Consider the following 23,980-nt stretch of genomic DNA (forward strand, 5'->3'; position numbering starts at 1 on the left):
CTCAATTATTTTTGCTCGTATAGCCTTGAATACCAATCTCACAGCCCCCTCTAATCAGGAATGGATTTTTTTTATTGGTGTGTTTGTTTCATTGACTCTTTCTCCTAGGAAATCAGTGGCCACAGACTTGGACTGTATGTGTCTTCTTCACACATGTACTCCCAACACCTAGCATAGAAAGGGAAGTTTAATGAGTGCCATTGAGTGAATTCTGTGAATGACAGCCTAGAGTCAGAAGGATTCTCCAGTTGGGTCACTTGTCACCTCTTTACTCCCCATGTCCCAGGTGTAGACTTTACAGGCTTGATCATGAAGATGAAATGGAATGGAATTGGCACAGCGTAGACATCTGGCTCAGCTGTGTGTCTTTCTTTGTGTTGTTGCATCCTGGCTGTATGGTCTTGGGCAAGTGAATTTATCTGTTTGGGCTCCATATCTGTGTTATGGCATAAAACCAATGAATATAAGTGGGTTTTATGGCAAGTTACTAATGCATATGAGGGCCTCAATGAGTTATAGAAGTTTTCATTATGAGATCATATGTTCCAGGGCACAATAACAATTTTTTCAATCAACCTCAGTTTCTTGAAATGTATTGGGGGGAAATAATTATTTTGGGGGGGGGGAATAATGCCCATGTGTATTTGTGATAACACACACATTGATACAATAAATGATATTTCCAGCCTTCTGCTGAAAGGAGTGTCAGTCTTTTGGGGGATTACTCCCTCCTCACTCTTCTTAAACATCATCATTGGTGACCTACAGCCTAATATGATTCTGAAAATAAATTTGCATTGAGAAGAGGACCACTTTCAAACAAAAGTGCTGACCATCTTGCTCTACTCCAGATTCATAGACTACTTCCAAAGTCCTACACAGATTACACAAAGAAAGGAAAAATATAACCTACAATAATCATATTTTTGGAACAGAAATAATAACAATCCCAATTTCTTATTTGGTATACCAATTCCCATCCATTCCTTTATTTATTAAAACAAGCTCATGGGAAGCCAATGATTCTCTCCCAATTTTCAGGAGGTCTGATTGTGTAAGGACACAGACTTAGTAAGGCCAATCCGAGTAAAGACTGTGATCTCATGCTCAGAGTTTGGCCCACAGATTCTACTCAGCATTTGTCAGTTTCCAACAGAAGCTGGCTAACCCAGTCCTAGGGCCTCCATTTCCTAATGGAAATGGGTCTCCAAAAATTTCCTAATTTTTTCTTTACTACTGTGTCTCTGAAGAAACCAGGATGTCAACAAGCTTTGTCTCTCCTCAGATGGAGAGGTCCCTGGAGGTGGGCAATATGACCAGAGTCCAGGAGTTTGTCTTGCTGGGATTGTCCACCAGGGAAGACATAAGGGATGTCCTGTTTGCCGTCTTCCTGACCCTCTACGTGCTGACCCTCCTGGAGAACACACTCATCATCTACCTCGTGTGCAGTCACAGCGAGCTCCGCAAGCCCATGTACTTCTTCCTGGGCAACCTCAGCTGCCTGGAGATGTGCTACGTGTCAGTGACCGTGCCCAGCCTGCTCGTGGGGCTGCGGACCGGTCCCTGCCATGTGCCCTTCACAGCCTGCATGACCCAGCTCTTCTTCTTTATAGTTCTCATCTGCACGGAGTGCACCCTCCTGGCGTCCATGGCCTATGACCGCTACGTGGCCATCTGCCGCCCACTCCACTACCCCCTGCTCATGAGGCCCCGGGTCTGCCTGGGCTTGGCCCTGTCCTCATGGCTTGGGGGGCTGCTGGTCTCGGTGGCCAAGACGACATGCATCGCTAGCCTGTCCTACTGCGGTCCCAACGTCCTCAACCACTTCTTCTGTGACGTCTCCCCTCTGCTCAACCTGTCTTGCACTCATGTGGCCCTGACTGAGCTGGTGGACTTCATCTCTGCCATCGTCATCTTCTGTGGGACACTGTTGGTAGCACTGGCCTCCTACTCTGCCATCGGGGTGGCCGTGCTCCGCATGCCGTCAGCCGCCGCCCGGCGCAAGGCCTTTTCCACCTGCGCCTCCCACCTGGTGGTGGTGGGCATCTTCTACTCAGCAGCCCTCTTCATCTACTGCCGTCCCAGCCGCATCAAATCCATGGACCTCAACAAGGTGCTGTCCGTCGTCTACACAGTGCTCACACCCATGTGCAACCCCGTCATCTACTGCCTGCGGAACAGGGAGGTGCATGCGGCGCTTCGGAAAACTCTCCACTGACCTTGATTCGGGTCTCGGGTCATGGAACCTCTCATCTCCGGACTGAAGATCGGCCATGGCCACGAAATTCCACACAGAATACCAGAAGGCAGAAGAAAAGCTGAAGGACTACATTTCCCATCTAATAAACAAGGAGTTCATGTCAATGAAGAACAAAGTCTGAATTACCCACGGGAAAAGTGAATAATGTCTATGAGAAAGCGGGTCATCACAGATGAATGACAAGTGACTGGTAAACTCACACGACAAGATGTTCCACCTTATTAGTAAACCAAGAAGTGCAAATTTAACCCCATCATTTCATTCCTAGAATGAGAAATGCTTATGGATATTTCTTTATGTCCCCACAAGTAGAGCTAGGTCACAGATACGGAGATATTTATAGCAACTTTGTAATGAAAAGAGAAGGAGAAACAACATAATTTCCATCCACAATGGATGGAATAAATATATTCATTTGGAGATAAATACTGGGGCTATTAAATAAAAGGAAATAGACATATGTTTGACATGGTGATATGCTGATATATGCATATAGAATAAAAAATTAAGACAGGGCCTTTTCTCAATTTCTTCCCCATTTCTCTGTTACTAGCAATTACTTATCTGTAGTCCCTTTTTAAAGATTTCGTTATTTATTTATGAGGAAGTGCATGCACACGTGGGCAGGGGAGGGGCAGAGGAAGAGAGAGAGAATCTCAGGCAGACTCTGTGCAGAATGTGGAGCCCAACGTCACCACCCTGAGATCATGACCTGAGCAGAAATCAAGAGTTGGATGCTTAGCCAACTGAGCCACCCAGATGCCCGACCTACCTGTATTCTTAATAGTGCCTTCTTTTTTTAAAAAAAAAGATTTTATTTATTTATTTATTTATAAATAGATATATATATTTATATATATAGACATATATATAAATATAATATAAATATAAATAAATTATTATTATTATCAGTGGGTTGGGCCTCTGCCTTAGGCTTGGGTCATGATATCGGGTCCTGGGATCGAGCCCTGCATTGGGCTCTCTGCTCAGCAGGGACCCTGCTTCCCTCTCTCTCTCTGCCTGCCTCTCTGCCTGCTTGTGATACAAAACAATCTCTGTCAAGATTGTTTTGGTACTTCTAGGTTCTTTATATTACCATATCAATTTTAGACTCAGCTATACATTTTTATTTTAAAAATGCCCCTTCGATTATAATGATGATTGGATTGAATCTAAACATCGTTTTGGGGGAGAATTGACATTTTTGACAACACTGAGTCTTTCAAATCATAAATATGGTCTACCTTTCCATTTATTTAGCACTTAAATTTTTAAAAAATTTTATTGTGTTATGTTAGTCACCATACAATACACCATTAGTTTTTGATGCCGTGTTCTAAGATTCATTATTTATGCACCACACCCAGTGCTCCCTGCAAACCGTGCTTTTTTATTTCTTAGATGCTACACAGAGTGAAGTCATTTCGTATTTGTCTCTGTCTGACTTCTTTCACTTTGCCTAGTCCACTCCAGGCCCATCTACACTGACATGATCTCATCTTTCCTAATGTCTCTGTAACATTCCAGGTGTATGCGTGCACGTGTGTGTGTGTACATGTAAACACCACACATGTCCGTGTTCATTCATCTGTGGGGGACTCTGAGGTGGCTCCCATTATTAGCACTTTGAACCTTTAGCTGTCTTGTCAGCAATGCTTCAGATTTCTTACTGTGGAGGTCACGTGTGTCTTTCTGTCAATTTATTTCCATGTATTTAATGTTTTCAATACTTTTGTATACTTAATCGTTCTGTAAATTTTATTTTCCCATTAGAAACAAAACTGGTTTCTGTGCACTTGTCCTGTATCCTACAATCTTTCTAATCTCAGATACTAGCTCTAATGTGTGCTTTGTAGATTCCTAAAGATTTTCTGTGAAAATAATCAAGTTACCTGCAAATAATAACGCCTTTCGTTCTTTTTTTCAATTTCTACACCTGTTCCGTCTCTCCTCTTGGACGATGTGTAGTTTACACACTGAGTCCTGGGAGCCACAGACCCACAAGTGCTGAGTAGTTTCCCGTGGGCCTGCTTCTGGTCCAGTTGGACACACCGGGGCATAGCCTGGAGGTGCTGTGATCTCCACTTACCCTATGTGCAGCTCATCAGAGCCTGGAGCAGGGGCCGGGCCAAGACGTTAGTCTAAGAGGATGGCAAAGGGCAGCACAACACAATTGGTGGCTGTGATAGACCTCACTGAGCACCTCAGCACCCTGGTTTATGTCTCTCCTGTGCCATGATTCCGTGCAGCTTGCCTAGGGGTGCCCTCCCTCCTGCAGCTGCCCAGGGACCCAGGGTCTTTCCTTATAGCACCCATTATCCTCTAGAGCCTTGGGACTCCCCACTGAAACTCTGATCTGTAGACAGGCAGGGAAAGAGAGAGGGAGAGGCAATGAGAAGGAGGCATCACCTGAGGTCTGCAGGACCAGGTCTGGCAGTTATAGGTGTCACTGCTGCCCACATGTCATTGGCCAGGAATGAGTCACATGGTCATACTGATGTGCAAGGGATGCTGGGAGATGTAGTTTAGCGGCATGGTCCTGATTCTGCCCCATCACTGCTAGACACACAAATGTGCACAGAAAGAATAGTGTCCTTTCTCATCCGTTCTGGAAAATGGAGACCATTTAAGAGAATGAGTGTGATTAAAAGGGTATAAAACGTGCATTGTCAGATGTCTTTGATGGGAGTGTAAATCCATGCAGTATTTTCAGATAGTAATTTTGTAACGTGGATAAAGATGTTGAATGTACATTGACCAGCAGTCCGACTTCCTAATTGTATATTACAGATCTATTTGTGTGTGTGGGCAGAATGAGCATGCCAGGATATCTATGGAAGCAAGGTTTGCACTAGCAGAAACTGGACAGCTCTACAAATATCCCCTAATACAGGATTGGAAAATACATTAGGGTCCATTACGGGCCATCCCCGTTCCAGACTTTCCTTCTTCCCTCCAGCATTCCCTCTGACCACACATCACTAATGTTCCATGGTCAAGTATTCCAAAGTTAAAGCAATTGCCTTTAAGAAAAACTTCGTCAGGGCAGGGGCCAGATATTAGCCTCCCCTAACCCCCAAGTCAACAAACATCTCATTGCCAAGAATACAGAAATAAGAGTCTCTTCTCTGCATGAGATCACATTTTAGTGGTTCAAGAAAAAGCAAGGAAGGACTGATAATAAAGCCAGTAAGAGGCATATTAGTGTCAGGGGCTAAGCAGGTTCTAGACTTAAGGGAAAGACTTAACATAAACTGACTGTGGTGTGTCCATTACTGGGCTAGATCTGTATACATCTGTATTAAAGTAACTTTAGATCCTCTCTGAGAAGGGCATGTGATCTCCATCTGACAGGTATCAAGAACACAATCAATAACTATCACTTCCTGAGCTCCTAATACGTGCTAGGAACCATCATAGGTGCTCCATGGGCACTGACGAGCTTAATCTTCACGAGAACTCTTCCAGGACACCATCATCCTCCCTGTCTCATAGATGGCGACGCGGAGACTCGAGGAGGTCCGAGTCACACAACCTCTGGATGATAGATCAGGAATTCAGATTCAGATTCTCGTGCTCCAAGTTCCAGGACATCTCCCCAACTGGAGATGGAGCCCAGGCATTCCATCCAATTCCTGGATACCTGCTGGGGATCAAGCCATGTTTACCTTAGCACACTTCTCCCTCAGAGGGGAGGAAAGGGTTAATTCCTGGTGTCTGGAACAGGAAAAGTGGGTGAGAGCTTCTCTAAGCAGGTGAACATGAGCTTGAGAGAGGAGTTGGATTTCATTCGAAGGGGAAAGAAAAGGCGTCTGGACAGAAGGACCGACATGGACATAGACGTGTAAAATGCATCGTGTGGTGCTTGTGTGTCTAGGATAAAGCTCTGCAAGTACATGCACAAGTAGTTAAAGTATTTTAATCGTCATTCCCTTAAAGGATGGGAGGAGCAGAGGACATAGTGCAGAGAATGTGGTCACACATTAGCTCAGAAGTATTTTGTGGTGTTTGTTGACTGCAACATATGATAGACCAATGGTTTTATGGTTCCTGAAAGAACGCTGCGTTATAGCAATGGGCGCATTACTTTTAAATCTGTCTATGTCATCTGATCACACAAAAGGAGAAAAGAAAAGGTAAAATTGAATTTGAGAGTTCTCCCTCCAGTTTTGTGTTGGGCATTCCAGGAAGGGAGAGACCTGTTCAGTGGGCGTCCATAGCCTAGAGAGGAAAAGATGTGTTTCAGGCATAGAATGCCTAAGAGTAAATGCTAACTCTGGCAGCTAAGATATCCAGCAGGTTGTGGGGAAAGGCTGTTTCGACTTTCTCTGTGAGCTGGAAGAATGTTCTGTCTCTCCGTTTCTTGTCCTGTTTCAAGCAGAGGTGATATTGTAACACTTCTGAGAGACTGAGCTCAGACCTCCCTCTTGCACTGAGGTCCCAAATCTCCAGGTTCCAGTCTCTGAACACCCACAGTTTGCTCATCTCTCGCTGTGATATGCGTACTTGTCAGTTTCGGGGTCATTATCTCAGACTCCTGGGAGCAGCTTGAGAGCAGGAATTATGTCTCATTCCTCACTGCCGTGCCGGCATCCTACACAAATCCTCGTGTCTATTATGGTCTCCATCTGTGTGAGAACAGACTTGGAGCCAATCTCAGTGGCGAGCCGCCCTCCCAAGCCCCAGTACAATTCATGAAAAGTTTTCCCTTCCATCTTCTCTCTAAATCCACAGAGATCAGGACAGCCCCCTAAGGTCCATCTGTTGGATTTAAACTGTTCCTTCTGCTTGCAGCTGGCTAGAAGGACAGAGTTCTCCTGGCCGCTCAGAGAACACATGGGTGCCGACATGGAGAGAGGCAGGTGAACCCATTGCTTAGGACCAGAGACAGCTTCTCCCAAACCTTTCTGACATCCTGAATTGACAGATCAACTCTTCAAGTCACTGATGTCTTTACTCAAGTCCAGGGGTAGAAGCTGAGTATCTTTGCTCCCCAGAGTCTCCTTTAGAAAAGAAAAGCAGGACCTGCGTCATCCTAGCTGAGAGGTAAGAAAACACGATCACTTGATTTGGGAACGAAAAAAAGAGAAGAGCAGAAAAGTTCTCCCTCCTGCTGGTCACCCGTGGGGTGCTCGGCACTGCTGGTCCATGGAGACTCCCCGAGATTCAGAGCCCAGGACAGTGTAGACGGTCCCGACTGCAGATAAAGACACGAGGGGCAGAGTCAGAGCCTTGGTCTAGGGCAGGGACCGAGCCCGGGCTAGAACTAGTTTCTGTCTGATCCCCAAGCCTTTCTCTTAACCCGAATGACAGAATATTTTAAACTGAGGCTTCTAAAGGAAATGCATCAGGTCAGTACTGGCAGTAAAGACCACACGGCATGGCACACCTAGCTGTTGGTCCGTGGAGCGTGTGACTCCTCGTCTCAGGTGTGTGAGCTCGCACCCTGTGCTGGGTGTAGAGATTACTTTGAAAAAAATAAAATAAAAAAAAAATCCCATGGCACAGAACATGAGAGGAAATATCAAAGGGAATCACATAGGATAAAGGTAAGTGTTCTTTGTTAGATTTCTGTTTTACATGTGTGTGTGTGCGTGTGCACGTGCACACATCAGTGTGATGGGTAACAGCGTGAATGTCTTTCTTAGCTGCAACAAGGGTAGAAACTCATGAGAGCGACCGCACCCATTTTCCTGCGCGTGGATCTTGTGCACATAGAGTGCAAGGAAGAAATGAAAGCTCTGTTCACACAGTATCTTCTTCATTCCCGATGGAAATATTTTTACCATCGTCAGTGTAGTTAACTCGGGCTGAGAGAGATTAAGTATCTAGTTCATGGTTACACAGCGAGCAAGCTGCTGGTCATAAACTGCTCTGCAAGGGTGAGATCCCCATCAGCCACAAGGACTTCTCAGGTGCTCGGTATTAGAGATCACAGTTTATCACTTGGGATGTGTCAGTCTCCTTTTTTCTTTTTTGCTAGTAAAACGGTGTTGCTGTGAACAGCGCTTACTCTGGATATATGATTGGACATGCAATTTCTGGGACATGGTCACACCTTACAACTTTCTACATGATGCCAAGTTGCCTTCTTTTTTTTAAATACAGTTTTTATTTATTTATTTGACAGACAGAGATCACAAGTAGGCAGAGAGGCAGGCAGAGAGAGAGGGAAGCAGGTTCTCCACGGAGCAGAGAGCCTGATGTGGGGCTCGATCCCAGGACTCTGGGATCATGACCTGGGGCGAAGGCAGAGGCTTAACCCACTGAGCCACCCAGGTGCCCCACCACGTTGTCTTCTGAAGCTAGCATACAAGTCACACTCCCAGCAATCGTGTATGAAAGTTCTCATTATTAAACTTAATATTTTCCGACATCTATATTTGTTCTAATTCCGTGGTTGTGAAGTGGCACCTAATTTTCATTTTAATTTCCATTCCTTGGCTCCTAGGAGATTAGCATATTTCCATGTTTCGAGTGATGAAATTCTTTGGTGAGATTCACTTCCAGGCCTTTTTCCCCAGTGTTTTCTCTTTCTTTCTTTTTTTGTCTGTTAAATTTTTATTAACATGGATTATTTGCCCCAGGGGTACAAGCCTATAAATCATCAGGTTTACATATTTCATAGCACTTACCATAGCACATACCCTCCACAATGTCTACAACCCAGGCACCCTATCCCTACTCCCCCATCCCCCCAGCAATCCTCAGTTTGTTTTGTGAGATTAAGAGTCTCTTATGGTTTGTCTCCCTCCTGATCCCATCTTGTTTCATTTTTTTTCCTCTCTATGCCCCACGACTCCCAGTCCTGCCTCTCAAATTCCTAATATCAGAGAGATCATATGATAATTAGCTTTTTTTTTTTTTTTTTTTTTTTTTGGAGAGAGAGCACTAGTGGGTGGTGTGATGTAGGAGCAGAGGAGAGAATCTTAAGCAGGCTCCATGCTCCCAGGGAGACTGATGTGGGATCAATCTCACAACCCCGAGATTAAAATCAGGAGTGAGACACCGGACAAACTGACCCACCAAGGTGCCCCTCCCTAGTTTTCTATGGAAGAGACTGTTTTGCACATTACTTGACCGATTTCTTTGTAGATCCTACATAGGGAACTCTTGTCACTCTTACCTATTGCAGGAATATTTTTCTAGTTTGTCACTTTCCATTTTTTTTGTAATGACCAGATTCCTTTTGGTGATTAGATTTTTACATTTTAAAGCATCCAGGTGTTGAATTCTTTTCCTAGACTCTTACGGTTTTCTACACCACCAAGGCCATACAAATACACTTTTTTTTTTTACAGTTTCAGAGATTTGCACTCTACCCTGATGTTGTCATTCACCTGAAATTGATTTACATCATGTGGTGTGATGCATGGCTCCAAGTTCTTTTTATTTTTCTACAGAAATAACTCATAACCCAAAACCATTTATTGAAAGACCCATCTCCTTCCTGTTATCTTCAATAAAAGTTCTGTCCTGAGCCGGTGTGTATACATGTGAGAGCAGTTTCGGGGCTCTGTCCCACCCGGTTACTCTGTGTCGGAGACTTCATTATTTCACTGGATGTTTGACCCAAACTGGAATGCTGCAGACAGTGAGAGTACACGGGGGTGGGGATGGAGCTCCAGGAAGTGGACTTTGCTCGGTGCTTGGTGGGAGGAAAACCAATTTCTTCCCCTCTCGCTTCTCTCTTCAGCCATGCTGACTCTTAGTGTCTCTGGCGATACTAACCCCTCCCTGACTTAACAGCTTTTGCCCTCGCTTTTTCCTGTTCTGCCTCAAATGCTTTTCCATCAGCTCAGTATTCTGCTCATTCCTCCAGACGTGGCAACAATCCTGTTCTCTCTGTCACATTTACCCGATAAGATTTATTTCTGTGTTTGTCCTTTTGTTTGCTTCCTCTATTCCTCAGCACCAAGAATATAAACTTTTCAAGTTCACAACTGTTGGTTGTGTTTACTGTTTGATTTCATGCACCTTGTGCATAATATATACTCAATAAAGAGTTGCTATTTCATGTATATGATCAATGATAAGTCAAATAAATCCAAAGAGCATGTTTTCTGCATGCCAGTCACCTAAAAATCACACTGGCTCCTCATAATTAATGACAGAGGCAAAGGACCATGACTTCTATAGCTCTGTCCCTTTGGACAAGTTAGTTAACTGCCTATGAGCCTCAGTACAGTTGTGTAGGAATGGGTAAAACCAGGCTCTTTTTGTAGGATTGTAAACATTCATTGATCTCCATGTGTTTAAAAAGTGCTGGGTGGGGGCGCCTGGGTGGCTCAGTGGGTTAAAGCCTCTGCCTTCAGCTCAGGTCATGATCCCAGGCTCCTGGGATCGAGCCCCGCATCGGGCTCTCTGCTCTGCAGGAAGTCTGCTTCACCCTCTCTCTCTGCCTGCCTCTCTACCTACTAGTGATCTCTGTCTGTCAAATAAATAAATAAAATCTAAAAAAAAAATTTTTTTAAAAATAAAATAAAATAAAAAGTGCTGGGTGTTAGTTAAGCATCTGCCTTCGGCTCAGGTCATGATCCCGGGGTCCTGGGGTTGAGCCCTGCGTCAGACTCCCTGCTCAGCAGGGAGCCTGCTTCTCCCTCTGCCTGCCACTCCCCTTGCTTGTATGTGCTCTCTCTGTCAAATAAATAAAATAAAATATTTTTTGAAAGATTTTATTTATTTATTTGACAGAGAGATATCCCAAGCAGGCAGAGAGGCAGGCGGGGTGGGGACAGGCTCCCCGCTGAGCAGAGAGCCCGATGCCAAGCTCAATCTCAGGACCCCTGGATCATGACCTGAGCCAAAGGCAGAGGCTTAACCCACTGGGCCACCCAGGTACCCCAAAATAAAATATCTTTTAAAAATAAAAATTGCACTATAATATTTAGGGGCACATAAGTGATGTTCACACATGTATTTTCTTTCCTTAAAAAAAGAACATGTTTTTAGAAAAAAAATTGTTTTTAGAAATATTCACGAAGGAAATTACTCATTGGCCTTTCTTAGAAAAATCAGTATTGATGGTACTTTTCTTTAATAAGCAATGGCACGTTTCCTCCAGAAATTCAACCAGTTAAAAGAAGTATAAATCTCAGAACAAAGCAATGTGGTCCTTCCTTTCTTTAGAATAGTGCAGACAACCATTTAGGTCTTGGGAAACTTTTCAAGAAGGAAGGAAGGAAGGAGAAAGGAGGAAGAAGGGAAGAAAGGAGAGAAAGAAGAAATCCAATCTAGAAAAGACCACTTAGAGTCATCAAAAGAAAAGAAAGAATGATCAGCGCTCTTGCCTCCCTTTTACAGACAAGATAACTGAGGCTCACGAAGGTTGTCTTGCTGAACATCACAGATTTGCTAAGCACAGGTGGAAGTTTTCTGATTCCGGTTTTGCAACATCCCAGCTCAGCGGTCCTCCTGACAACAGTCGGCCTACGGCACATGCAGTGGCTCTTGGTGCCCCGATGCTCTTTCTCTTTTACTGTTTTTCTCCTGCCTGGATCACAGGTTCCATTAACCTATTTCTTTCTGCACTCAGATGGAGAGGTCCCTGGGATCGGGCAACATGACCAGAGTCCAGGAGTTTGTCTTGCTGGGCTTGTTGTCCACCAGGCAAGGCATAAGGATCGGCCTGTTTGCCGTCTTCCTGACCCTCTACGTGCTGACCCTCCTGGAGAACACACTCATCATCTACCTCGTGTGCAGTCACAGCGAGCTCCGCAAGCCCATGTACTTCTTCCTGGGCAACCTCAGCTGCCTGGAGATGTGCTACGTGTCAGTGACCGTGCCCAGCCTGCTCGTGGGGCTGAGGTCCAGTCCATGCCATGTGTCTTTCACTGCCTGCATAATTCAGCTTTTTCTATTCATAGCTCTCATTAGTACCAAGTGCACCCTCCTGGCGTCCATGGCCTATGACCGCTACGTGGCCATCTGCTGCCCACTCCACTACCCCCTGCTCATGAGGCCCCAGGTCTGCCTGGGCTTGGCCATGACTTCATGGCTTGGGGGGCTGCTGGTCTCGGTGGCCAAGACAACATGCATTGCCAGCCTGTCCTACTGTGGCCCCAATGTCCTCAACCACTTCTTCTGTGACGTCTCCCCTCTGCTCAACCTGTCCTGTACCCATGTGGCCCTGGCCGAGCTGGTGGACTTCATCTCTGCCATCGTCATCTTCTGTGGGTCGTTACTGGTTGCTCTGGCCTCCTACGTGGCCATCGGGAGGACCATACTTCACATGCCATCCGCAGTCGCCCGCCGCAAAGCCCTCTCCACCTGCGCCTCCCACCTGGTGGTGGTGGGTATCTTCTACGCCGTGGTCCTCTTCATGTACACCCGCCCCAGCCGCATCAGCCCCACGGACCTCAACAAGGTGCTGTCCGTCGTCTACACAATGCTCACGCCCATGTGCAGCCCCGTCATCTACTGCCTGCGGAACAGGGAGGTGCATGCGGTGCTGCAGAGAACTCTCCACTCACGCTGGGGCCCTTCAGTGAGAACCGACCTTGTCAGCTCCTGATTTGAAGAGAGCAAGTGATGGTCACCAGAGGGGAGGTGGCTGCGGGGAAGGGTTAAGGAGATGATAGGGAGGCAGAAGGGCACTCGACATGATGAGCACCGGGTGATGGATGGAAGTGTTGAATCACTCTGTTGTACACTGGAAACTATTATTACACTGTCCATTCACTATACTGGAATTCGAATAAAAACTTAAAAAAACAATAAAACTACCACAGCCAAATGCACACACACAAGCTCAAAGGCAAAGAGAAACCTGGAAGAAAATATTTGCAACAAAATGGATAAAGATGTTCTTAAAATAAATGAGAAAAATAGGAATACTCTAAGAGAAAAGCAAAAGAAAAATGGTCATGAAGAGGAAGGCTTTTCAAGGAAAAAGGTGACTGATGGTCTACCAAAAAAAAATGTGCAACCTCTCTAGTAAGTTTAATTCAAGGACAGCAATTTGTTCCATGCCTCCTGAAGAATATTGTGAAAAATACTATCATTCAAAACATAGGTACAAGAATGTCTATTGCAAAATTGTAAGCTTTGGAATACATGTTATTTTATTGGAAATTACTGGAAATAATCCAAATGCCCACCAACAGGATATGATTTAAATATATTACATTGTATCCATACTATGAAATAACATGGATCCATCGAAGAAATTGAACTAAACCACTGATACCTACTAGATACTGTGGTGGGAAGGTGGTCTGTTTTTGAGTTAAAGATGGAAGAAGCAATACATGAATATGTCAAAGTTTTGTGAAACAGTAATGACAAAGACACTAATTACAATAGTTATTCATGCTACCACATACCTAGAAAGGCGTCAGAAAGGGTATAAACCAAATGGTTTTTAGGTGTGAAACCACAGGAGACCCATATTTTCCATTTTATATATTTGAATATTTAGCAATAAGCTTGTATGACCTTTATAATTGAATAAATAAATGTATTATAGGAGAAAATAGAAATTCAAATAATGACCTTCTATGGGATGACTCATCACACTAGCACATCTGAAATTTATTTTAAACTTATTTTTACTTTTCCCCACCTTGTTGAGATATAATTGGCATATAACGTGTAAATTTAAGGTGTACAGTATGTTGTTTTGGTCCACTTATCTATCATGCATACTTTAATTTTTAATTTAAGTAGTAAAAATTCGTGTTGACAATACCTCCAGGGGAAGGAGCATGTTCTGCTGTTGTTTGTGACCGTATAGATGGGTACATTGTAGAAGGGCACATTGTTAATAAATACAGAAAGTCTTGAGAATCTGAATGCCCTTGCTTCCAGCAAGTCCACATTGGGAATTTATCTGGAAGGTAAAAGTGAAGGAAATGAGCAAAATCTGAACTACAAAGATACCCATTCAGGACTATTTTCACAAAGATGAATAACCTAATAGTTTGGATTTTTAAGTAATAAGAAAGGCCAATAAAACTATGGAATGATACTCAACTTGCACTACTACTTTCATTTCTCATGAAAATCAAAGTAACTGCAGAGCAAATTTTAAAAAAAATTATTTGAGAAAACTCACTGTTGGTTGAAGGGGGTGGGGGGAGGCACTCTCTGAGACACTGTAGGACTGTAGATTGAGGGAGTGTCTTTGTAGAACAATTGGCCAATAGTAATCAAAGTTTAAATTCACATACACTTGGATACGGCAATTGCCATTTTATCTTTGCGCTATAGATACTGAGATAGTTGTTAATGCTCTTCATCAGTGATTCCAGCCCACTACCTGCCAGGGATATGTAAGATGGCACTTTCTGGGTTCTCGGTGTATGAGTGACGTCATATGAATTCAACAAACAATTACGTCACTTACAGGCCAAACCACTGAATTCCTAGTGTGAGACCTCCTGATCTCTCTGTTCTGTCTTGCATGGTGATTCATTAGTTGCGTATAACACCCAGTGCCTATCACAGCATGTGTCCCCCTAGTACCCATCACCTTGTTGACCCCCTTTCCCCACCTCCCTCCCCTGTGAAACCCTGTTTGTTCCCTGGATTCCATAGTCTCTCATGGTTTGTCTTCCACTCTGATTTCCTCCCTTCAGTTTTCCCTCCCTTCCCCTAATGTCCTCCGTGTTATTCCTTATGTTCCACATATGACTGAAACCATATGATAATTGTCTTTCTCTGACTGACTTATTTCACTCAGCATAATCTCCTCCAGTCCCATCCATGTCCATGTAACTGGTAGGTATTCATTCTTTCTGATGACTGAGTAATATTCCACTGTATATATGAACCACATCTTCTTTTTTTTTTCCCAATTTATTTATTTTCAGAAAAACAGTATTCATTATTTTTTCACCACACCCAGTGCTCCATGCAAGCTGTGCCCTCTATAATACCCACCACCTGGTACCCCAACCTCCCACCCCCCTGCCACTTCAAACCCCTCAGACTGTTTTTCAGAGTCCATAGTCTCTCATGGTTCACCTCCCCTTCCAATTTACCCAAATTCCCTACTCCTCTCTAACGCCCCTTGTCCTCCATGCTATTGGTTATGCTCCACAAATAAGTGAAACCATATGATAATTGACTCTCTCTGCTTGACTTATTTCACTCAGCATAATCTCCTCCAGTCCCGTCCATGTTGCTACAAAAGTTGGATATTCATCCTTGCTGATGGAGGCATAATACTCCATAGTGTATATGGACCACATCTTCCTTATCCATTCATCCGTTGAAGGGCATCTTGGTTCTTTCCATAGTTTGGCGACTGTGGCCATTGCTGCTATAAACATTGGGGTACAGATGGCCCTTCTTTTCACGACATCTGTATCTTTGGGGTAAATACCCAGGAGTGCAATTGCAGGGTCGTAGGGAAGCTCTATTTTTAATTTCTTGAGGAATCTCCACACTGTTCTCCAAAGAGGCTGCACCAACTTGCATTCCCACCAACAGTGTAAGAGGGTTCTCCTTTCTCCACATCCTCTCCAACACATGTTGTTTCCTGTTTTGTTAATTTTGGCCATTCTAACTGGTATAAGGTGATATCTCAATGTGGTTTTAATTTGAATCTCCCTGAGGGCTAATGATGATGAGCATTTTTTCATGTGTCTGATAGCCATTTGTATTTCTTGATTGGAGAAGTGTCTGTTCATATCTTCTGCCCATTTTTTGATGTGTTTGTCTGTTTCGTGTGGGTTGAGTTTGAGGAGTTCATTATAGATCCTGGATATCAACCTTTTGTCTGTACTGTCATTTGCAAATATCTTCTCCCATTCCGTGGGTTGCCTCTTTGTTTTTTTGACTGTTTCCTTTGCTGTGCAGAAGCTTTTGATTTTGATGAAGTCCCAGAAGTTTATTTTCGCTTTTGTTTCCTTTGCCTTTGGAGACGTATCTTGAAAGAAGTTGCTGTGGCTGATATCAAAGAGATTTCTGCCTATGTTCTCCTCTAGGATTCTGATGGATTCCTGTCTCACGTTGAGGTCTTTTATCCATTTTGAGTTGATCTTTGTGTACGGTGTAAGAGAATGGTCGAGTTTCATTCTTCTACATATAGCTGTCCAGTTTTCCCAGCACCATTTATTGAAGAGACTGTCTTTTTTCCACTGTATATTTTTTCCTGTTTTGTCGAAGATTAATTGACCATAGAGTTGAGGGTCCATATCTGGGCTCTCTACTCTGTTCCACTGGTCTAGGTGTCTGTTTTTATGCCAGTACCATGCTGTCTTGGTGATCACAGCTTTGTAATAAAGCTTGAAATCAGGTAAGGTGATGCCGCCAGCTTTATTTTTGTTTTTCAACATTTCCTTAGTGATTCGGGGTCTCATCTGATTCCATACAAATTTTAGGATTATTTGCTCCAGCTCTTTGAAGAATGCCGGTGGAATTTTGATTGGAAGGGCATTAAAAGTATAGATTGCTCTAGGCAGTATAGACATTTTAACAATGTTTATTCTTCCGATCCAAGAGCATGGAATGGTCTTCCATCTTTTTGTGTCTTCTTCAATTTCTTTCATGAGTGTTCTATAGTTCCTCAAGTATAGATCCTTTACCTCTTTAGTTAGGTTTATTCCCAGGTATCTTATGGTTGGAGGATCAACAACAAATCAAACCAACTCCACACATAAGAAGGGAAATCATCAAGATTAGAGCTGAGATCAATGAGGGAGAAACCAGAGATACAGTAGAACGTATCAATGAAACTAGAAGCTGTTTTTTTGAAAGAATCAATAAGATCGATAAGCCACTGGCTACACTAATCCGAAAGAAAAGAGAGAAATCCCAAATTCATAAAATTATGAATGAAAAGGGAGAGATCACAACTAACGCCAAGGAAGTAGAAACAATCATCAGAAGTTATTACGAACAGTTATATGCCAATAAGCTTAGCAAACTAGATGAAATGAATGCATTCCTGGAAAAATATAAACTACCAAAATTGAACCAGGAAGAAATCGACAACCTGAATAGACCGATATCTAATAACAAGATTGAAGCAGTGATCAAAAACCTCCCAAAAAACAAGAGCCCAGGACCTGACGGATTCCCTGGGGAATTCTACCAAACCTTCAAAGAAGAAATAACACCTATTCTCCTGAAGCTGTTTCAAAAAATTGAAGCAGAAGGAAAACTTCCAGACTCTTTCTATGAAGCCAGCATTACCCTGATCCCCAAACCAGGCAAGGACCCTACCAAAAAGGAGAATTTCAGACCAATATCACTGATGAATATGGATGCTAAGATTCTCAACAAGATCCTAGCCAACAGGATCCAACAGCACATTAAAAAGATTATCCACCATGATCAGGTGGGATTCATCCCTGGGCTACAAGGATGGTTCAACATTCGCAAATCAATCAATGTGATACAACAAATTAATATGAGAAGAGAGAAGAACCACATGGTCCTCTCAATTGATGCAGAAAAAGCATTTGACAAAATCCAACATCCGTTCCTGATTAAAACGCTTCAAAGTATAGGGATAGAGGGAACATTCCTGAACCTCATCAAATCTATCTATGAAAGACCCACAGCAAATATCATCCTCAATGGGAAAAAGCTTGCAGCCTTCCCATTGAGATCAGGAACAAGACAAGGATGCCCACTCTCACCACTCTTGTTCAACATAGTATTAGAAGTCCTAGCAACAGCAATCAGACAACAGAGAGAAATAAAAGGTATCCAAATTGGTAATGAAGAAGTCAAACTCTCTCTCTTCGCAGATGACATGATTCTTTATATGGAAAACCCAAAAGACTCCACCCCCAAACTACTGGAACTCATACAGCAATTCAGCAGCGTGGCAGGATACAAAGTCAATGTGCAGAAATCAGTGGCTTTCTTATACACTAACAATGAAAATACAGAAAGGGAAATTAGAGAATCGATTCCATTTACTATAGCACCAAGAACCATAAGATACCTGAACCACATCTTCTTTATCTGTTCATCTGTTGAAGGGCATCTTGGTTTCTTCCACAGTTTTGGCTATTGTGGACATTGCTGCTATGAACATCGGGGTGCATGTGCCCCTTCTTTTCACTACATCTGTATCTTTGGGGTAAATCCCTAATAGTGCAATTGCTGGGTCATAGGGTAGCTCTATTTTTAACATCTTGAGGAACCTCCATACTGTTTTCCAGAGTGGCTGCACCAGCTTCCATTCCCACCAAGAGTGGAAGAGGGTTCCTCTTTCTCCACATCCTCGCCAACACGTGTTGTTTCCTGTTTTGTTAATTTTTGCCATTCTAACTGGTGTGAGGTGGGATCTCATTGTGGTTTTAATTTGAACCTCCCTGATGGTTAGTGATAAAGAGCATTTTTTCATGTGTCTGTTAACCATTTATATATCTTCTTTGGAGGACAGTCTGTTCATGTCTTCTGCCCATTTTTTGACCAGCTTATTTGTTTTTTTGAGTATTGACTTTGAGAATTTCTTTATAGATCTTGGATACCAACCCTTTATCTGTAGTATCATCTGTAAATATCTTCTCTCATTCTGTAGGTTGCCTCTTAGTTTTGTTGACTGTTTCCTTTGCTGTGCAGAAGCTTTTTATCTTGATGAAGTCCCAAAAGTTCATTTTTGCCTTTGTTTCCCTTGCCTTTGGAGACATGTCTTGAAAACCTTTAAAATGGCCATGGAAATTCTATGTATGCCTGTGTCACACAGGCATTGCTAAGTGAAAGAAGTAGTATGTTAAGTAATATGATCTGTGAAATGAGATGATTTACTTCAAATAGTTTGGAAAATATGTAGTATCAGTTGATACAACTTCCTCCCTCCCTTTAGCTGATGCAAACCACTCTGTAACGTTTACGTCATGTGATAAATCAGTCAACGTGGGGTAGGTAGATGACTATTTCCGATTAGCAATGAGGAAGCCAACATTCAGAGAATTGTGGTAAGTGGCTCAAGGTCACACAGGCAACAGCTGTAATGACACAATTTCTTTTTCTGACTCAGGAAACTTGTGGTCCTGGATGCTCATGATCTTGGCTTGCCTGGAGAATTGAGCCTCCTTAGCTACATATGGGCACCAGATCTCTGCTCCCTAAAAGGATACCATGCAGTGTCTTTCTGTGTCTAGCTGATTTTACTTATCATAATGTTCTCTAGGTTCACCATGTTGTTGCAAATGGCAAGAATTCCCTGCTTTTGTCAGGGGGGACTAAACAATATTCCATTGTACATATATGTCACATTTTCTTTATCCCTTCATCTGTCAGTGGATGTTTAGCTTGTTTCTACATCTTGGCTCCTGTGAATAATGCTACAATGAACGTGGGAATGCAGATTTCTCTTTAAGATCCTAGTTCAAAGTCATGTATATTAATATGTAGGGCTTTTTACATATCAACTGTATCTCAATTAAATGGTTTTAAAAATCTCTTGATCCTAACTTACTTATATAAAATACAAATAATAGAATTATTTCAGGTATATTGTATTATTTTCTCCCAATTCCTCTACTCACTGCCCTTATCATAACTACTCTGGATAAAACATACTTCCCTGATCCCAATGACTTTTACTTGACCATATAATTCACTTTGGCTAGTAGAATGTGGATCAGATTGAGAGTTCTGAGCTGATGCCTGAAGAAGCACTATCTGGGGCACCTGGGTGGCTCATTCAGTTAAGTGGCTGACTCTTGGTTTCAGCTCAGGTCACAATCTCAGGGTCCTGGCATTGATGTGGGGCTCTGTGCTCGGTGGGGATTCTGAGCTTTTGGATTCTCTCTCTCCCTGTCTCTCTGCCCCTTCCCCTGCTCATGCTCTCTCTCATATATATATATATATATATATATATATATATATATATATATATTTTTTTTTAAAGAAGCACTAACTGTGTCTACTGCCTTCTTGCTTCTTGGCTTGAAAAGAGCATATCCTACTTCTGTGATAGGAAACAAGTGGAACAGAACTAAACCTGACCCACAGCCTGAAGCAGAACACCACCAGGCAGCCACAGATCCACAATCCAAGGAGGGAAAATGTGTGCTATTGAAGCCACTGGACATTGTTCTTACACAATGTTCTTACACATGTTCTTACACAATGATTGTTGTTACACAGCAGTATTGTAGCGATAGGTGACTAATACAGCATCGTATCAGTTAGGTGATCAGCCAAAAAATAGTTGCTTAAGCAAGATGGAACTAATTTCTCATCAATGTCACAGCATTATTTTGGGGTTGATAAGACATTCCAAAATGTCAAAGAACCTGAGTCCCCCTATCTCTTGCTCTACCATTCTCAGCATGAAGCTTCCAGGTCAGGATCCAAGACAGCAGCTCCAGTTCCAGCCGTCATGTCTGTATTCCAATCAGAAGAGAAGGAGAGCAAAGGAAGTACAAGGAAAGTGTCTTTCCTCTAAAGAACATAATGTAAAACTTTGTCCAGCGCATACTCATATGACCCCATGTAAGGACAAGAGAAGAGCTGGGAAACATTGTTTTCTGGGTGGCTGTGTTTGCAGCTGAGATCTGGTGGCTCTATTACTAAAAGCAGAAGGAAGGACTGATGTTGGGAGATGACAACACTCTCTGTCACACATACCTCCCTCACAGTGTGGCTGTAAGGCTTAAAATGTGACTGATCTGTATATGGGGTTTTGCATAGGTTCTGGAATTAAGCAAATTCCCTACAAGTAGCAGGTATTATAATAGTCATGAATCTTTGAAAGGATGGAGAGCATGAAGACTTTATCTTTCTTCAATGAATTGTTCACTTATTTATTGGACCAAATTCACTGAGCAGTAAACACATACCAGGCCTTTTTCAGAGTCCTGGCATCACCAAACGAGAGCAATGGGGTCCTGCTTTTATAGCGCTCTGGTTGTGGTCTGTATATTCTCCCTTGTGTGAAGTGAGAGCCACAGAAAAATGGAAAGAGGAGAGACCCATTCGTGCCTCAGTATCAGGGCCATTAGGGAGCACTCCATAACAAAGGGACCGGGAAGACAGACCTTGAAGGTGTCAGCATGCACAGGGAGGACAAGGAAGATCATGGCATTCAGATGGAACAGCCCAAAGGCATAGATGTGACAGACTTGAAATGTCTGCATAATGTTGAGTCTAGTGTGGCTAAAACCAGGACAGAATGGGATCTCAAATTCCTGGGTAAGGAGGTTCAGCTCTGTCTTATGGCCACAAGAGACAGAGATTAAAGTGACTTTTTATTGAAAAACACATTTTTATGACAAAAGCAATGCATGCTTGCCACAAAAAATCAACAAAATACAAAACAATGAAAATGAAAGCAAAGCCCTCCCAACATCTCTCACATAGTGGCAATCACCACAAACGTTTATATAGAATTGATTTTCACATTCTATCCTATATCCCTATGTACACACACTGCATTTAGACATTAGAATGTAGTTATTTGGTAATCCAAATTTTCTACATCACAATGTGTTATTAACATTAGTCATGGCAGTAAATGTACTTATGGGAGTTATTTTTCATGACACCTTAGGATTCCATTGTGTGGCTGTGCTGCAATTTATTTTGACTACTCCTGCATTGTCAAATATAATTTTCTCCCAATAGTTATCAATTAAGAGCACATGGAGGGGTGCCTGGGTGGCTCAGTGGGTCGAGCATCTGATTCTTGATCTCAGCTCAGGTCTTGATCTCAGGGTGGTGAGTTCAAGCCCTGCCTTGGGCTCCACACCAGGCAAGGAGCCCACTTTTTAAAAAATTAATATAAGAAAGCAAAAGCACAAAATTCTTTGCTGCAAGCATCCTAACTTATTTTCTTGGCAAAAGCTTCTTAACAGGTATGCTGTCAAAGCCCACGCACATTCAAGATTTTGATGCATATTGCCAAATTGGCCTCCAGAAGCATTGTACCAATTTCAGTTAGTAACATATTAATCTTGAAATTTGAAGAAAGTGTTTTTACTCTTCAAGAATTCTTGTCTTTAAATTTTAAAAATTTAAAGATTTATTGGGGCATCTGGCTGGCTCAGTCAGTAGAGTATGCAACACTTATTTTAATTTCTTTTTTTAAGCAATTTTTAATTATGTTAAGCTAGTCACCATAGAGTACATCATTAGTTTTTGATGTAGTGTTCCATAGTTCATTGTTTGTGTTACCATCCAGTGCTCTGTGCAATCCGTGTTCTCCTTAATAACCTTCAGATAGCAGTGATGTCCACAACTGCCAAACTGTGGAAGGAGCCAAGATGTCCTTCAGTAGATGAATGGATAAAGAAGATGTGGTCCATATATACAACGGAATATTACTCAGGCATGAGAAAGGATGAACACCCAACATTTACATCAATATGATGGGCACACAGCCTTGTGAATATACTAAAACCCACTGAACTGCACGTTCAGTGCAGTATATCAGTATATGAGATGTGAATTATATCTCAATAAAAATGAAAAGTATTGATAACCTGAGATCTCCCCATGCCCTGCTCAGGTGGTCAGCTTCGGGACCTGTATAGGGTTCTACGGAATGCTGCCTGTACCTCCCTGTTCCGCAGGCAATAGATGACAGGGTTGCACATGGGCGTGAGCACCGTGTAGACGACGGACAGCATCTTGTTGAGGTCCATGGCTTCTATGCGGCTGGGACGGGCATAGATGAAGAGAGTGGCTGAGTAGAAGATGCCCACCACCACCAGGTGGGAGGCACAGGTGGAGAGGGCTTTGTGCCGGGCAGCAGCGGATGGCATGCGGAGCACAGCCCTCCCGATGGCCACATAGGTGGCTATGGCCACAAGGAGGGAACCCCAGAGGATGACGATGGCAGAGATGAAGTCCACCAGCTCAGTCAGGGCCACATGGGTGCAAGACAGGTTGAGCAGAGGGGAGACATCACAGAAGAAGTGGTTGAGGACATTGGGGCCACAGTAGGACAGACTGGCAATGCAAGATGTCTTGACCACCGAGACCAGCAGCCCCCCAAGCCATGAAGTCATGGCCAAGCCCAGGCAGACCTGGGGCCTCATGAGCAGGGGGTAGTGGAGTGGGCGGCAGATGGCCACGTAGCGGTCATAGGCCATGGACGCCAGGAGGGTGCACTCCGTGCAGATGAGGGAAATGAAGAAGAAGAGCTGGGTCATGCAGGCTGTGAAGGGCACATGGCAGGGACCGGTCCGCAGCCCCACAAGCAGGCTGGGCACGGTCACTGACACGTAGCACATCTCCAGGCAGCTGAGGTTGCCCAGGAAGAAGTACATGGGCTTGTGGAGCTCGCTGTGACTGCACACGAGGTAGATGATGAGTGTGTTCTCCAGGAGGGTCAGCACGTAGAGGGTCAGGAAGATGGCAAACAGGACATCCCTTATGTCCACCCTGGTGGACAAGCCCAGCAAGACAAACTCCTGGACTCTGGTCATGTTGCCCGCCTCCAGGGACCTCTCCATCTGAGTGCAGAAAGAAATAGGTTAGTGGAGCCTGTGATCCAGGCAGGAGAAAAACAGTAAAAGAGGAAGAGCATCAGGGGCACCGAGAGCCACTGCATGTGCCGTAGGCTGACCATTGTCAGGAGGGCTGCTGAGCTGGGAAGCTGCAAAACCAGAATCAAAAAACTTCCACAGTTTTGCTTAGCAAATCTGTGATGTTCAGCAAGACAACCTTCGTGAGCCTCAGTTATCTTGTTTGTAAAATGGAGATGAGAGCTCTGATCGTTCTTTCTTTTCTTTTGATGATTTTAAGTGGTCTTTTCTAGGTCGGATTTCTTTCTTTCAAGCTCCACATTGAGTGTAGAAATCTCTT

At 43.4% G+C, this 23,980-nt stretch overlaps 3 protein-coding genes across 3 annotated transcripts; 2 read left to right on the plus strand and 1 right to left on the minus strand.

The window, feature by feature from the left end:
- The first annotated feature begins 1,285 nt into the window (after positions 1-1,285).
- Positions 1,286-2,218, plus strand: LOC122912154 (olfactory receptor 5-like). Its single transcript, XM_044257556.1, has one exon. The coding sequence runs from the start codon at positions 1,286-1,288 to the stop codon at positions 2,216-2,218; it is 933 nt and encodes a 310-aa protein (XP_044113491.1).
- A 9,577-nt stretch (positions 2,219-11,795) lies between these two features.
- Positions 11,796-12,840, plus strand: LOC122912150 (olfactory receptor 5-like). Its single transcript, XM_044257553.1, has one exon. It carries the CDS (start codon positions 11,796-11,798, stop codon positions 12,771-12,773), a length of 978 nt encoding a protein of 325 aa, XP_044113488.1. The 3' UTR covers positions 12,774-12,840.
- Positions 12,841-22,683: 9,843 nt separating this feature from the next.
- LOC122913398 (olfactory receptor 5-like) lies at positions 22,684-23,629 on the minus strand. The gene has a single exon (XM_044260142.1). It carries the CDS (start codon positions 23,626-23,628, stop codon positions 22,684-22,686), a length of 945 nt encoding a protein of 314 aa, XP_044116077.1. The 5' UTR covers position 23,629.
- Between the last annotated feature and the right edge of the window lie 351 nt (positions 23,630-23,980).

Source organism: Neovison vison, chromosome 7 (genome assembly GCF_020171115.1).
Source record: "Neovison vison isolate M4711 chromosome 7, ASM_NN_V1, whole genome shotgun sequence".
Classification (NCBI taxonomy): domain Eukaryota; kingdom Metazoa; phylum Chordata; class Mammalia; order Carnivora; family Mustelidae; genus Neogale; species Neogale vison.

Bases quoted from the DNA above. Each gene is read 5' to 3' on its own strand.
- LOC122912154 (XM_044257556.1), top strand. From the start codon at position 1,286: ATGGAGAGGTCCCTGGAGGTGGGCAATATGACCAGAGTCCAGGAGTTT.
- LOC122912150 (XM_044257553.1), top strand. From the start codon at position 11,796: ATGGAGAGGTCCCTGGGATCGGGCAACATGACCAGAGTCCAGGAGTTT.
- LOC122913398 (XM_044260142.1), bottom strand. From the start codon at position 23,628: ATGGAGAGGTCCCTGGAGGCGGGCAACATGACCAGAGTCCAGGAGTTT.